This window comes from Pteropus alecto, unplaced genomic scaffold, assembly GCF_000325575.1.
Source record: "Pteropus alecto unplaced genomic scaffold, ASM32557v1 scaffold94, whole genome shotgun sequence".
Classification (NCBI taxonomy): domain Eukaryota; kingdom Metazoa; phylum Chordata; class Mammalia; order Chiroptera; family Pteropodidae; genus Pteropus; species Pteropus alecto.
This window is the reverse complement of record NW_006437736.1, coordinates 9,604,385-9,619,188: the sequence shown is the minus strand read 5'-3', so window position 1 is coordinate 9,619,188 and position 14,804 is coordinate 9,604,385. Positions and strand designations below refer to the sequence as shown.

General features: G+C 40.3%; 1 protein-coding gene, 2 non-coding genes and 1 pseudogene across 7 annotated transcripts in view; 3 read left to right on the top strand and 1 right to left on the bottom strand.

Moving 5' to 3' along the window:
* The first annotated feature begins 3,181 nt into the window (after positions 1-3,181).
* Positions 3,182-3,253, top strand: TRNAD-GUC. The gene has a single exon. It is a non-coding gene; the product is annotated as a tRNA-Asp (tRNA).
* A 649-nt stretch (positions 3,254-3,902) lies between these two features.
* Positions 3,903-3,974, top strand: TRNAW-CCA. The gene has a single exon. It is a non-coding gene; the product is annotated as a tRNA-Trp (tRNA).
* A 6,130-nt stretch (positions 3,975-10,104) lies between these two features.
* Positions 10,105-14,804, top strand: part of TMPO (thymopoietin) — a 28,153-nt gene continuing 23,453 nt past the window's right edge. For 2 of the 5 annotated variants that reach the window (XM_006914585.3, XM_015591481.2), the window contains exon 1: positions 11,286-11,854. In XM_006914585.3, coding sequence (XP_006914647.1) covers positions 11,576-11,854 — 279 coding nt within the window. In that variant the 5' untranslated portion in view covers positions 11,286-11,575. Of the gene's footprint in view, positions 10,833-11,272; positions 11,855-14,804 lie in introns of those variants that run through there. The other 3 variants (XM_025048659.1, XM_006914583.3, XM_006914584.3) reach the window with 3 other exon arrangements.
* Positions 14,549-14,667, bottom strand: LOC112481923 (annotated as a pseudogene).

The window sequence follows — 14,804 nt, the reverse complement described above, 5'->3', positions numbered from 1 at the left end:
TAAAAGAAAAATAAAACTACGGATACACGCAACGATGTGGATGACTCCCTCGCAAGCATTATGCTAGTTGAAAGAAGCCATATTCAAAAGGCTACAAACTGTATGGTTCTATTAATAGACATTCTGGAGATGGAAATCGGATCCATAGTTGCCTGGGGCTGGAGGGAGGGGACTGGCTGCAAAGGGACATAAAGGAGCTTTATGATGGAAGTGATAGGGGTGATGGGAATAGTCTATAACTCGATTATGATCAAAATTCATAGACTGCACACCTAAAAAAGATAAGTTTTACTGAACATAAGTTATATCTCAATTAACTCTAAAAATAATATGTAAATAAATAGTAAATAAATAAATAGTAATGAATAAAAGGCCAAAAAAAGTTGTGAACACAGCCGAAGAGACCCTGCATTGTCCTACTGCCATTGGCATTTCAGCTTCATCTCTCCGCAGCCACTTCAGTCTTCTTTCAACTCTCTACTCACCATGTTTCCTCGGGCCCTGTAACCTTTGCACATCCAGTTCCGTCTACCTAGAAAGCTCTTCCTTTCTCATCTTCTTAGTAACCGTCGCAGTTGTAATTTGACTTTGTTGTTATTATCATCCTTTGCTTAGTGATATATGCCTCCTCCACTAAAACGAAAGCTCCTTGAGATCAGGGTCTGTCTTTGCTCATCGCTGTTATCTCCAGCAGCCAGCTCGATGCTTAGCCTACACAAGGAGTACTCAACCATTATACCTAACTGCTTACTCAGTGTCTCAACCTCAACACATTCCAAACTAAAATGTTGATCATCCCCCAAAATACTGCTCTACATGGAAAGCTATGATGTTGCATAATTCCAAGGAGTGCCACCCACAGAGCACCTATGTGAATGGTGCCTGGCCTCCTCCCCGGTGGTGGACTGTCAATATGGATGGCGCCCTCTGAAGTCATGCATTATTCTTCTCCACTGCAGTTGCTCCAGCCAAAAATTTTGGAAGCACCTTTGATTCCTCCTTTACTGTCACACCTCACATTCACTCTACCAGGAAATTCTATTGGCTTTACCTTTGATACATCCTTCTATTAGGATATAAGCTCCACAAGAACAAGACTTATCCATTAAAACCTCCCCATGCATCTGAAACAATGTCTGGCATATTGTAGGTTCAATAGTGAATAAATAACTACGCAGAGTGAAAACTGCACAAAATTTGCAGTCAAGGTTTGGGTAATTCCTGGCCTTTAACACTTCCTACCTGTATGACTCTGCACAAGATTCTCTTTAGCCACCTGTGAAATAAGAATAAAACACTTGCCCTATTGACTTCACAGGGCTGTTGAGAAAATAAAATGAATGTGAATGGTTTTGCAAACTGTGATAAGCTATACAAACAGTTATTTAGGTCGAGCAAGATTTGAAACTTTCAATAACATCGATTGCCATTATGCTGTTTACTTCTCAAGAGAGTTCTGTATCCTCTGTACTGTCAGTCAGATTTTAACCTTTACTTTCTCCCAGTGCTGACAGCGAGGAATCTCTCAGCTCTCTTCCCCTGTTCAGGCTAAGTATCCTCTTTTCCTTTCCATTTTAGGAAGGTGGACAGCAGGTGCTGAGTTCCCTGCTCCATGATCTCTGCTGACTCGGGCGACTTCTTCATTTCCCTAGGGAGGGAAAAAAAAGAACAGCAGTAACAACACCCGTATGAACATGAACATAGCTTTATCAGAGCTTCAGTGGAGAGGATGGTGTCTCGTATGGAGGGGACAAAAATGAAGCCTCTTCTACCAAAGCGTGGAAATACGGGGTTGGCCGGGATGAAGAGGAGTGTGCGGGGAAACAGGCAGCTCAGGAGACTTAGGTTCCCACTGTCCTGTAGCCTTGACAACTGAGAGACCTCCGGCAAGTCTCTTTAATCTTACCAGGAAAAGGACATTATCATAGTTATCACAGTGCCCTTTGGGGTTTGTTTGTTTTTTCCAATTTATAACATATAATATTTTATTTTCTTTACTCCTTATCCATCCATGTGGTCATCTTCATAGTCTTTCATGATAAAATAGGCCACAGTGAGGTATGGTTTTTATTTTCCTTTCTTGATCACAGTGCCCTTTGGACCTCACAAGTTATTGGAGGGTCAGAAGTAGAAGGAGGCCCCAGGACAGTGAGTTTCAATGAGGCTTTCGGTATATTTAAAAGTGAAAAAAAAAAAAAAATGCCAAAGCAAGCCTCAGAAAGTGCCATATTTTAACATCTGCATTAAACAATCTCATTGATTTGATGGATAATACCATGTAACCTATGATCTATAAAAATATATTAATTCATAGTACACCGCAAGGAGTGGATTCCTTAGGACACATAATTTTTCTATAATGAAAACTTTCAATCATGTCAGTTTGGGACTCTATGAAATTGCTTACTTTATATAAAAGTTTATATGTGAGGATCTCCTAGTACCCCTAGGAACAGGCTTGATCCTGTTTACGAAAGGACTCAGGATGATACAAATCATTCTATTCGTGCACTTTCCTACCTTATGTTTAATCAATGGCACGTCCTTGTTTTGAATTATTTAAATATGTTATTATTTAACAGTTTACATGTTTTGTTCTTAAATAATTGTAAATGCCTCAGAAAAGAGACTGAAATACGGGAAAAAAATCAGCTAACAAAATTTCATTTGGCCTCAGCTGGTCAAATGCATGAGCCCTTTCGTGTCAAGAACGCTTACAAATTGTTTGAAGAGGCACTGGACTGTGGGACGACCCTGAGTGCTCCGGACACCTGGCAACCATATGTTATCCTTGAATTTCATCTTCAGAATGAAAATATAAATTTGCGAAAGTAAAGCTCTGCTTCAACTTTCAACTCACGTATTCTTGGTCACTATTAAAACAAATAGAAACCTCCTGTCAGAAAACTAAATCATTGGGAAAACAGAAAGAGCCCCTGAAACTATTTTCAACAATCCTTAAAATTAGAAGCGCATTTTGTTTCATTTATTTTAAGCCATTTACTAACTCTTTTCATAGAAGAAGAGTCCAAGGTGCTGAGAGAAGATATTGAAGGGAGAAGCGACTCAAGTGTTCCAATGTTCACACTTCCGGATGGTGGAAAGAAAAGGAAATAAGGGGGAAGGGGCGCGGAACCTTTGCATACCTTAAAGAGACCTTTGAGAGGCGCCTGATAACAGTTCCTCGTTAGTATAGTGGTTAGTATCCCCGCCTGTCACGCGGGAGACCGGGGTTCAATTCCCCGACGGGGAGATGGTTACCTTTTTAGTAATACACAATCATTTTCCATGTTATGCCATGGAGCGGCATTTCTGACAAATAGAATCCGCTAATATTTTGTGTCTTCTCAAAATGATGACTTTTAAGCTTAACGCTCATCGTGAAATAAAAGCCTACACCGAGAGTAAACGTTTTATGTTATTGGCAGAAGGGAGAGAGAAGAAGAAAACGGTGAGACAGGCCTCCAAAAGCGCATCCAGCCTCCGCTGGCAAAGACCAGCGCGTGCGCAGTGGTGCCCTGCCAAATTCCAACGGGGTCACGAACTCAGCGCGCTCAACCTGTAGGGGGAAGGGAGAAGGATGCGGAGTCCGCGCCTCTAAGGGGGTGGGTGAAAACGGAAATCGCTTGCTAGAGAAGGGGAGGGGCCAATTTCCTTTGACTCTGGAGGCTCGACCAAACGGGAACTCGTATTTTCCTTCCTCCGCTGGTTCCGTCCCAACCTAGTTAGTGGGCTAGCTGTCAGGAATATCTTGGTGATAAAGGAATCATCTCCAGATTCGACCTATTCTTGGCAGATGGGAAAGGAGAATGGAAAAAAATGGCGTGGAGAGGGGGCGGTCTCCCGGAAGAGACGCCATGTTACCAGAGTCCTAAGGACCTGTGCGAGCCCCAGCCCAGCAGGACCTCGTGGCGCAACGGTAGCGCGTCTGACTCCAGATCAGAAGGCTGCGTGTTCGAATCACGTCGGGGTCATGGCTAATTTTTCTTTTCTCCTGATTACTGGCTTATAAACCTAGGAGTATTCCCGCCATTTTTTGAAAATGCCTTTAATTTTAGGCTTAAATTTTCCTCATTCAAATGTTATCCTAATAATCCTTACTGTGCAGAACGACAAGATTCACCGTATATTATAGAGCCTTAAAGCTGATGTTTTTGGTACAGTTTGACCTTGGAAAATGAGTCTTCTGTCATATGGGCTATTACTGTTGTGCATTAGTAGGCATATTAGTCCACGGTGGTTCTTCACGGGAAATGTACAATATACTGTGCAAGCTGTTGTTCCCAAAACGATTTTAGACCCATTTGCCTTTTAAAAGCAAAAAACGGTTTGGGACCCGTTTGCCTTTTGAAAGCAAGTAAAATGGAGTACAATTTTTAACTTTAAATGTTAAAATAGTTTACATGTTTTAATCCATGTACCAGGCGCTATAAACAACCTTACAACATGTGATTAATATCCCACTTTCACAGATGAAACTGTGGCACACAGGAATAGTTACCTGCCAAGGGTCACCCAAGATTTCAACCGAGGTGACACTCCAGATCCCCTCTTTACTGGTTTATAATAAAGGCAGAAACAAACGTTTTAAAAACGTGCCATTGGACTTAAGTGACACCATGCACCTTTTATATTTTCACCAATTCATGCGAGTAATGACAAGACAGATACTACTTTCAACTACTGTATTAATCTCTTTAATTGCAGGGAGCAAAGCTTACTCTTGCATCTTTGTAAACTTCAGAACTCTTAATAATAAATAGTTTCTTACAGGCCTGTGTCAAATATCTGTTCTTCAAAAAATAATATTTTTAGAATTTTACTGGATATGTCCCATAAAAGTCCCCTGGGTTTTTTTGTTTGAAAATACCAAATATTAATTTCTTGTAATTCAATCAAATAGCAGTTGAAACTGCCAGACATTGTATTTTCACTTTGTGTAGTTTGTTCTTCCTTCTTCATTTGGTTGGACTGAGATTTCATTTCATCTATTTGAAAGATATTTGTGGATCATCAACAATGATGAACCTGATACTGTACTAACGCACTAAGGAAAAGGATAGACTAAGTGAAAACAACATTTGAGCAGTAGGAGACGGGTAAGTAACCAAATACCATCATATATTGGTATAAGTGCCATGAAAGTAGCAAGAAAGTAGCATGGTGTGATGGTGCTAAAATAGGGACATTAACTCTGCCTTGAGTAATTCAAGAATGCCTTGTAAAGAAGGATCTTGAAAAATAATGAAAAGTTTGCTATGTGATTTTAAGGCATTTATTCATCCAATGGACATATTTGAACGCCTTCTATGAGTCAGTGTCACTTAACATGCCTGAGATGTGGTTTCTTCAACTACAAAAGTAGAGGTTTGTATTAGTTTGCTAGAGCTGCTTTAGCAAAACACCACAGACTGCGTGGCTTAAACAACAGAAATTTGTTTGCTCACTGATCTAGAGGCTAGAAGTCCAAGATCAAGGTGACAGCAGGGTCGAATTCTTCCAAAACCTGTCCTTGGCTTATAGATGGCCACCTTTTCACTGTGTTGTCAGATGGTCTTTTCTCTGTACTGCCATGTCCCTGGTGTCTCTATGTCCAAGTTTCCTCTTACGAGGACACCAGTCAGATTGGATTAGGGTCGGCTTTAATGACCTCGTTTTAACTGAATCACCTCTTAAAAAGTCTCACTAACCCCCCCCCCCCAATACTGCAAATAGTCACATTTTGAGGTACTGGGGGTTAGGGCTTCAACATAGGATTTTGGGGGGACAGAATTCAGCCTGTCACAGAAATTATGTTCTTTTGCTCCCTGGCAACATTGGCATATACAGTATATATCTGCAATAATACTTGATCTTAAGTTGGATCAAGCATGTTATCTCATTTGTACAAAACCATACTCTTTTGAGGTAGAGCAGGTTGTATTACCTTGTCAATCATTTTGTTATGGCAGCTCTAGCAAACTAATATAGCTTCTTTGGAGAACTGCTAGTTCTCTTGTATGGCTGGAGAGGAAGAGAGACATAAAGCTGAAGAGGTAGACAGGAGTCAGATCACTTGGGACCTTGTGTGCCTTTTTAACTAATTTAGATTTTACTCTGAGGGCAATGCCAAGCTTTATTCAAGAATGTGACATGGTCAGCTCTGGCTTTATAAAGAATGTTAAAAAATGGCCTAAAGTTGTTTCCAGACCAGTATCCTGGGAACAAGTTAGAAATGCAAAATTTCAGACCGCACCCTAGACCTACGGACTCAGAAAACTGGAGGTAGGGCCTAGCAACCTGAGTTTTAACCAGGTCTCCCAGGTGATTCTGATGCAAGCTAATGTTTGAGAACCACTGGTCTATATACGGCAAGGCCAGACTGGAGGTCCCAGTTAACCCGCAGGATTGTATAAGAATCAAATAAAATACATAAAAATGTTTTCTAAGTTGTAAAACAATATTATATATGCATGCCATTATGTTCCAACTTCTCCAAAGCTGGGACATCTGAAGTTTCTTAGAATGATCCATTTACTGACTTGCTATAATTTTGAAATGACCTAATACTTCATATTAATCCAATACTTTATATTAAACTTAAACTTCTACAATCATTATATAGGAATGATGTGAGGAAAGAGGCTCTGGAATAGATAGGTCCATGCTTAAATTACCAAATCCTGACAACAGCACTCTGATTTTGTTCTATTTCACCCCAAATTTTTCAGTCTATCATTTATTCTTCCAAGTGGATGTATCCACTAGTAAAAATGCTCTGAGCATTTACCTTAACTATTTAATAAGCTAGATTTACTTTTAAGATTATTTTTAATGACTTTACCTAAGACAGATGAATTATGGATGAACTGATAAAATGGAGCCTTGGAAGTATAAAACGGACAGACTCTGAATTCAGATAAGGCAAGTGATTCCCTGATTTCTCAAACTAATTAAAAAGTAGTTATGGTTATAAAATCATATGTGTTCACTGTATAAATCTTAAGAAATATAGAATAACATAAGAAAATAAAAACCACCTGTGCCCCACTACCTAGAAGAAATTACTACAAACGTTTTGGCCTTTATTTAGTCATTTTTCTTTGTATATATTTTAAACACATATCCATATACACTTTAGTTATTTATCGAACTGAGATCTTATCCTAATACAGTTCTGTATTTTTTCTGATTTTACTTAATGCCATATTATGAACATTCTTTCATATTATTAAATTTCATGAACATGATTTTTATGACCATGTAGTATTTCGTCATCTGCTCTGTTTTGAAGTGGCGCACCCTTAAATTCAAAACCAAGTCCTATGCAAAACAAAAATATTTTATATGTAATGTTTCAATAATGAAAAACAAAACAGTCAGCTGTATGCTAAAAACATTAAGAACTTCAAAAAGGGAAAAAGGCAGCCATTATCCAAGTGATTTAGGGGAAAAAAGGGTTTTGGAAGAGTTTTCTGACCAAGTAATTGTATCAGTTTTGTTTTGCTTTGTTTTGTTTAAAGCTGAGGCTTCATGTAGAAATATCTTTCCACTGTTTCTCACGGTTTTAGGTATCGATCCTATAACATTTAAAATTTTCTTTAAAAAACCCTAATACCTGTTTCAACATGAAGGATAAAAATATTGTTTATATTAGACAAATGCAACACAAATAAAAAAAATCTTTTTTTTTTTAATTCGGAAATCTCAGGAAATGACTGAAAGAATCGGCTCCTTGAGAAAGAAAGGATGACGGCCAGAGAACAAGTGACGGAATTTGCTCTGATAGGATACCTGTTCCATTCAAAAGATGCAAGAGAAAATGGGTACAGCTTTAACCATGAAGTGGAGGCACTGCCCACAGATGGTTTCTATTTCCTCAAGTATGAGGCAAGGTCACCAGCTGAAAATGGGGAGAGATGGTGAAAGGAATATGAGTGATTTATAGAGAAGTGAAGGTGTGAATAATCCAGAGGATGAATAGCTTTTCCAGTTAGTGTTGAGGTCATATATTAAAACCGGTCAGGCCTGTTGTATGATTTTTCTCCAGTAATATTTGCTACTTGGCTGCAAGCAATGAGAAAGTTTGTTCCGGCAGTATTTGGTCCAAGCAAGGTCAAGGTTCTTCCAAGGAAAGAAGACAGACATTGGGGTAAAAGAGTTGAACCTCTCTGCAAAAGAGTCATTACAAGAATTGATCAGGGAATTTAAGTCGAGTGAGTTAGAAATGATTACATGATGGCAAAAGCCGGATAATATACTTTTTTAGTGTTGGAGTTAATGGATTGGAGGTCTCAATTAGCTCAGTAGGAGTACAAAAATGAGCTGAAGGAAGAAGGCTAGTAGTTGACATTGGGATGCTTGAAATTGAGATTTAGAAGATAAAACAGTTATTGATGACAAGGTTCAGAATATTACCACTGGTGTGGTTGGATGAGATGGGATAGAGAAAAAAGTTCTTGGAGATGAAGAGGTCAAAGGTCTAAGAGGTCAAGTGTTAGTTTAGCATGGGTCATCTGTAAGAACGTTGAATTCACACAGAATGTAGACAAGAGGGTTGGCGAGGAAAACCTCTAGCAAGAAGCAGCAGTCTATATATCTTCTGAGGGATAGTGGCTGATAAATAATTGTAGTAAATATGGTAGATTGTGATTTAGTCAGATGATATGAACTTTAAATGGTTTTGAATAAGGAAAGAAAAGAAATAGTTTGAAAGTAGTAATCAGGAACAAAGAGGACACCCTAACTCTGTAGACCAAACTTCTTGGCCTTAAGGTACATCGAATATGACAAAAAAATAGCTTCTACTTTGGAGCTCTACAGCAGGGTCAAAAGCAAAAATTACCTTTATCGCTAAAAACAGTGGTGCTAAGGATATACCTGGGTGCATCTAGGATGATATCAAGTCTGAATTTGATAATTTATGACTTTGTGGATGAAGCAGAGATTCAATCTCACTGTCTGATAGCTTATGACATCAACTATGTCTCCTAAGAAATGTGTAATCTGCAAGTAACCTCCTATTGATAATGTCCTGGGATAAGAAAAGGAGAGCTAAGTAAAGAAAGGGAATGAAAATGATATTTTTGCCCAGGGGACATTTCGAGCATCTAGAATGCAGTTCTTCGCGAACTATCTTTAATGCTGGCCTGTAAGGCTAGTAGTAGTGTATCTATTTAAAACAACTTTCAGACACAACAGGTGATTTTTCTTTTCCTTTTCTTTTCTTTTTTTTTTTTTTTTTTGCTGTGGTAAAAGTAGTAGGAAGTATTGTCTCTAAGGATTACACTGCCGGGAAAAATTTCTGGTGCAAAAGCCTTATGAAAAAAGTGATCCCATGCAGCATCTTTGGGTGACTGTCTTTGGTGGTTCTGTGACTCCTGCATTGTACTCTATTCACATCAAATTAAGATAGAAGAATATTATCTTCAGGTGTCAGTTGATGCCACCTGATCTAAAGATCCACTTCAGGGACCTAGTTGCCCAGGTATCCTCAGACCATAGGGCAGCTGTCAGAGCCTGGAGACCCTTCCAGATCAAATCTAGCCCTGGTAACTCTAACCCTTTTCAGAGAAAAACTATTAGTACAGTTAAGCCAGAGCAAAACTCTTCAACTATCAAGGCAACGATTTAATAGGATAAGTTGCAGAGATTAAACTCAGGACTTTGTTGCTCTGCCTATTATAATCTTAGACTATTCTGGAAGAAATAACTGAGCTGTGGCACACTGCAGATTGGGACCATCTCACATGCATTAATTACATTTGTGGGGGTTACTACGCACTGCAAAATCATGGTCCTTTGCCAGTCAGCTCAGTTCCTCCTCTGAAGATAAATATACTTTCCTATGTGTTCAGCTAAGTTGGGGGTTGGGGGTGGGAGGGATGGAGATGAAGTAACTTTTATTATAAGACATCCTGAAAATCTATAAAACAAGTCGTTAATTAAAATACAATTTTTAATTTGTATTATGGAGCTTAATACTATTGCTTAAATATATGTAAATACTGAGATTTCTATAAAATATACAAAATTGCCTCTAGGAAAACATTGCATCGTTAAAAGAAGTATGTTTCCTCAATCTGAACAAAATAAAATAGTTTAATTCATAGGAAACGTTATTAGTAATGGCGTTTGTTTTAAATTTTCTTGAACTTAACCATGCAGAAATCACATAAATATTTGAAAAATTATTTTAAGCAGCTTATAAAGTTTAGTTTGGAGGTAAGAATCTGGAGAAATGATTAAGACATCCTAAGTCCAAGATCGGCTTCTTTCCTTTCTTGGAAGAAAACATATATAAATTAGTAAGAAATACGAATGTATTGTCATCAGTCGTGTTTGTTTTCAGGAAGACGGTTTACGTAGCAAATTTCTGGAACCCTACCAGCTTTTAATTTGAATCAGTAATATGGGTTTGATGAGAGTTCCTGGCCTAATTATGTCACTAGGCTTTCTGTATTATTAAAATCTAGTATGTACCTATCTCAGTTATCTTAAGTTGCCCATCTGGCATTCCTAAATGTTTCCTTTCATTCTGTTGTATTATTAAACATTAGGTCTGGTTAAGTTATAGTAAGATACTTACAGGTGGAGGGATCTAACCCAGAGACAGCTCTGAACAAAAACGCAGTTAAGCTCCAACTAACTGTTCAAATAAAATAATTTAGAAATTCCCCAACCTTTAAGGTCAAAAGTAAATGGAATATTTGACAGTACAATTTTGTCACAAATTCAACGGCAGTTTAAAGCGCCCAGTAGTCGAGGTCTGGCTTTTCCTGAATTTCGGAAACAAAAGGAGCGTTCGCAAGCGAGATGGGGATTTAACTGCGAGCAGTCCCCCTCCCTCCCCGGTAAGTAAATCAAATCTAGGAAAATAAGCGCCTACAAACACGCCTCGCTTCTCTCCTTTCCTTTCAGGGCTGTTATTAGGGAAGGAAAGGCTGCAGCTATTCTTCGGTGGATCAGTGTCCCGAGATTGATAAAGGCCCAGCCCCGATCCTGGCAGCTGGCTTGCAACACGCCCGGTCCGTAGGCGACCGACCCCGGGGAGGAAGGCTTCATCTCTTGTAGGGGAGGGAGAGGAAACGGCGCACAAAAGCAGTACGACTTGTCCCTTATCAGTATCTAAGGGGAAGGGTGGAGAAGAGGGAAACAGACACGGGCCCGGCACCCCGACTCCCGCCCGAGCGCCTTTTAAACTGCGTTTCTACACCCTCTCGCAGGGCGCCGCGGCTAATGGAACCCGCGCGAGGCGTCCCGCCAATCGCCGGCGCGCTTCCTGCCGCCGCCCGCCAATGGCGGCGCGCGATCTTGGGGCGTGGGCGAAGCAGGGTGCCCTCCTCGGCTGTAGTGTGTGGGCTGGGGTTGGTGTGAGCTCCTATCTTGGCTGCACTTGGCCCACAGTTCTGCTCTGGGGCTTTTGTGTCCGGCCTTTGCTTTGTGTGTGCGAGTTTTTTCTTCTTTTTTTTTTTTTGCTCCGCGGTGTTGCTCCCGGGCGGGAGTCGGGAGGCTCGGAGGCGGCAGCGCGGCGCCCCCACCGGGCAAAGAGTGAGCGCGCCGGGTGCGAGGGCTGCGGGGAAGAGACGTCGCCGAGATGCCGGAGTTCCTGGAGGACCCCTCGGTCCTGACGAAAGAGAAGTTGAAGAGTGAGTTGGTGGCCAACAATGTGACGCTCCCGGCCGGGGAGCAGCGAAAAGACGTGTACGTGCAGCTCTACCTGCAGCACCTTACGGCGCGCAACCGGCCGCCGCTCGCCGCCGGCGCCAACAGCAAGGGGCCCCCGGACTTCTCCAGCGACGAGGAGCGCGAGCCGACCCCGGTCCTCGGCTCTGGGGCCGCCGCCGCGGGCCGCAGCCGAGCCACCGTCGGCAGGGTAAGGACTCCCGGCCGGGACCACAAAGGCGGGCGCTTGGCGGTTGTCGCTCCCCGCGCGCTCGCCGTCCTCCCTCCTTGGCGCCCCCTCGGGCCTCCTCGGCCGCCGGGCTGTCCCCGCGCCTGTCTAGGAGGCTGGCCTCTGGGTGTGCGGACGCTGGATTTGGGCCCTTCGCCGCGGGCTCGCAGGCTGTTGAAGGGGAGGGCGCTGGAGAAGAGAGTCGCGAAGTTGGGGCTGCGAGGCTGGCGTTTCTGCCGCGCGTGTCTGGGACGTGTGAAGTTGGCGTGGGCGCTGAGGTCGCGCGTGGGTGGCGGGCGCGCGCGGGTGCTTCTGTGGTCTTGACCACCGGCCGCCGAGAGTGGGTGTTCAGCCTGGGACTTCCGTGTCCTTTTCAAAAGCGCTTAAGGAGGGGGTCAGCCCGAAACTGCTATAGGTTACGTTCGAGCGTTTTCCCGCTTTCTTGACTGAAATGACTAGCAGCAACCGAGTCTCAGAGCGCTCTCTGGAGGGCAATTTGTGCATATTAATTTCTAACCAAAATTTGAAATCAATTCCCGCCTTTTTATGTTTTTGCATCTAGAGGGCTTTTTGAACCGTTTTTCTTGTTTGTGTTACTCTTACAGCAACAGGCCATCTTTTGACGGGGCAGCCTTACTCTAAAATGAGCATTTAAAAATACATCATTAAGCGGTGATAGACGCTCAAATACTTGAAAAATTCTAGTTACTAAGAGCTTAGGTTTTGGGACTTTTTTTTTCCTGTTGGGTAAATTTTTCATGAGGAAAAGAGACTTCCGAATTAAGAGAAGTGTTTATTTCCTGACATTCTGATATGTCAGTACCGCAATTTGGACTATCTGATCTCGGGGAAATCTCAGATTGGCTTCAGCAAATGCATATATATTTTTTTTTTTTTAGAATAGTTTGGTTTTTGTTCTTTGGGTTTCTGTATGCTATTTTGTTATGAATCTGCCTAGTTACCAGACTTCAAATCCTAACAGAATGTGGTTCAAAGTAGTGATTGGTGTAATAGTATAATGGTTCGTAAAACATTGGATGTGGAGTTTGGAATTGTTGCTAGTGATTACTAGTATAACTCAAAAACAAAAGTACTGCTTATTTTAAAGTTATGTTGTTTAACTTTAGTTTTTACAAATCTATCTGATGTGCTTTCTGGACTACCCCGTGGAATTGAAAGCAAAAATATAGTACATACATGTAAGTGTAATTAAATCTTACCCTGGTCTTTAGAGAATTGAAAATCTTAGGTCTTAAGTAGGTACCTGGCACATAGTAGTGCCAAATAAATATTTATTCAATAAATAAAAGGCTATCGCATGTTATTGTTTCTGATGTCATGTATTTGTGGATTTGAAGAAACCTAGTTGACTCGCATGTTGAATTTACTTTTGAAATAAAGCATATCCCTTATCTGTTTTATCCCAACCCCTCTGAAAAAGAAAGTAATATTCAAACTATTATAGTAAAGATTCGGTTAAAAATGAAATATATCTCATTTAAATTAACACACTTAAAAAAAAAAACAGGTCTTCCCTAGATCCCTATATTTGCCTTCTGCGCAAATGTATTATTCTTGAGCCATGAAAGTATTTGGTTGTATTTATATAATAGGATTATTAATTCTTACATGTTGATTAGTTTTCCATAGAAACAATTATCTTGGTTTTGATGTTTTGTGGCAGCAACTTTTTAAGAGAGAGTATGTCCCAGCCTACCCTTTGTTCTTTGGATTGCAAGAAGGCCTGAGTGTAAACATTTTTAATTTCAGTTCAGTTATCCGGCGTTTTTTCACATCTACCATTGTGCTCTTAACTATTGGAGATGGATTTCTGCAGACCCCACCCAGCACAATAATAATATAATGGATTTTTTGTATGATAATTGATCACATTTGTTATTTATTCATCATATCAACTAATCTCTCATGTTGTCCAGGTTGGTCAGCGCTATGCAAATAAGCTCTGGGTGAAAGGAATTAACATTTTAAGAGAACCTACTATGTCCAGTGGCATGTTAAGCCCTTAATAGCTCATTTAACATTTTGATACATGTAGAGAAAAACTATTTCATTGCCGTAGATGTCTTTCAACTTTCAGTATTTAAAACTCAAAAATATATACCCTTGGGTAGACTCGGTGGTGTCAACAACTTGAAAAAGTTAATAATGGTAAGTTGGTCAGTAGCATCATTTTCTGTTTAAAATACATTATGTAAAAGTTGTAAACTAACAGTCTGATAGGTCTTTTATCAGGCATAGGAAAATATCTTGAAATTTACAGGAAAAGAACCTTAGGTTGTTTATAATAATAAGGTTCTCTATGGAACATTCCTTTTATGTATATATTTTATGTTCTTGTCATTGTTAGCCCCATATATAATAATAATATAGACTCACGTTTCTTAAAGAACATTTGTAATCTAAGAGAAAGCCAAATTGTTTTAAATTTGAAGATAAGGCAGATTTTCTTAGGTGGTGAATTTTTGACATTTTAAAATAAATCAAGCATTAATGTGGCTTTGGCCAAAGGCATAGTATTTACCTTCTATTTAGACATGGGTTTTATGAGGATTTTTTTTTTCGACACTATTTTTTTTTTTTTTTTAGGCAAGGCAACCCTTGGTTGACCTTATCAGCTTACAATCTCTTACTTATTTATTATTATTCTTTTTTTTACGCCTATAGCACTTGGTCTTCCTAGGTGGTCTCCCATCCAAGTACTATCCAGGCCCGACCGTGCTTAGCTTCCAAGATCAGACAAGATTGGGCTTGTTCAGGATGGCAAGGCTGTAGACGATATTTTTAATTAAAGGTGAAATTGTTCCATTTCAGTCATCGTCATGGTCTCTTAGATTTATCTGGTGTAATATGACAGATGTTTTGCATATCCAAAATTTGGTTTTGGTTTTTAGTTTTCTTATTTCTAAGCTTT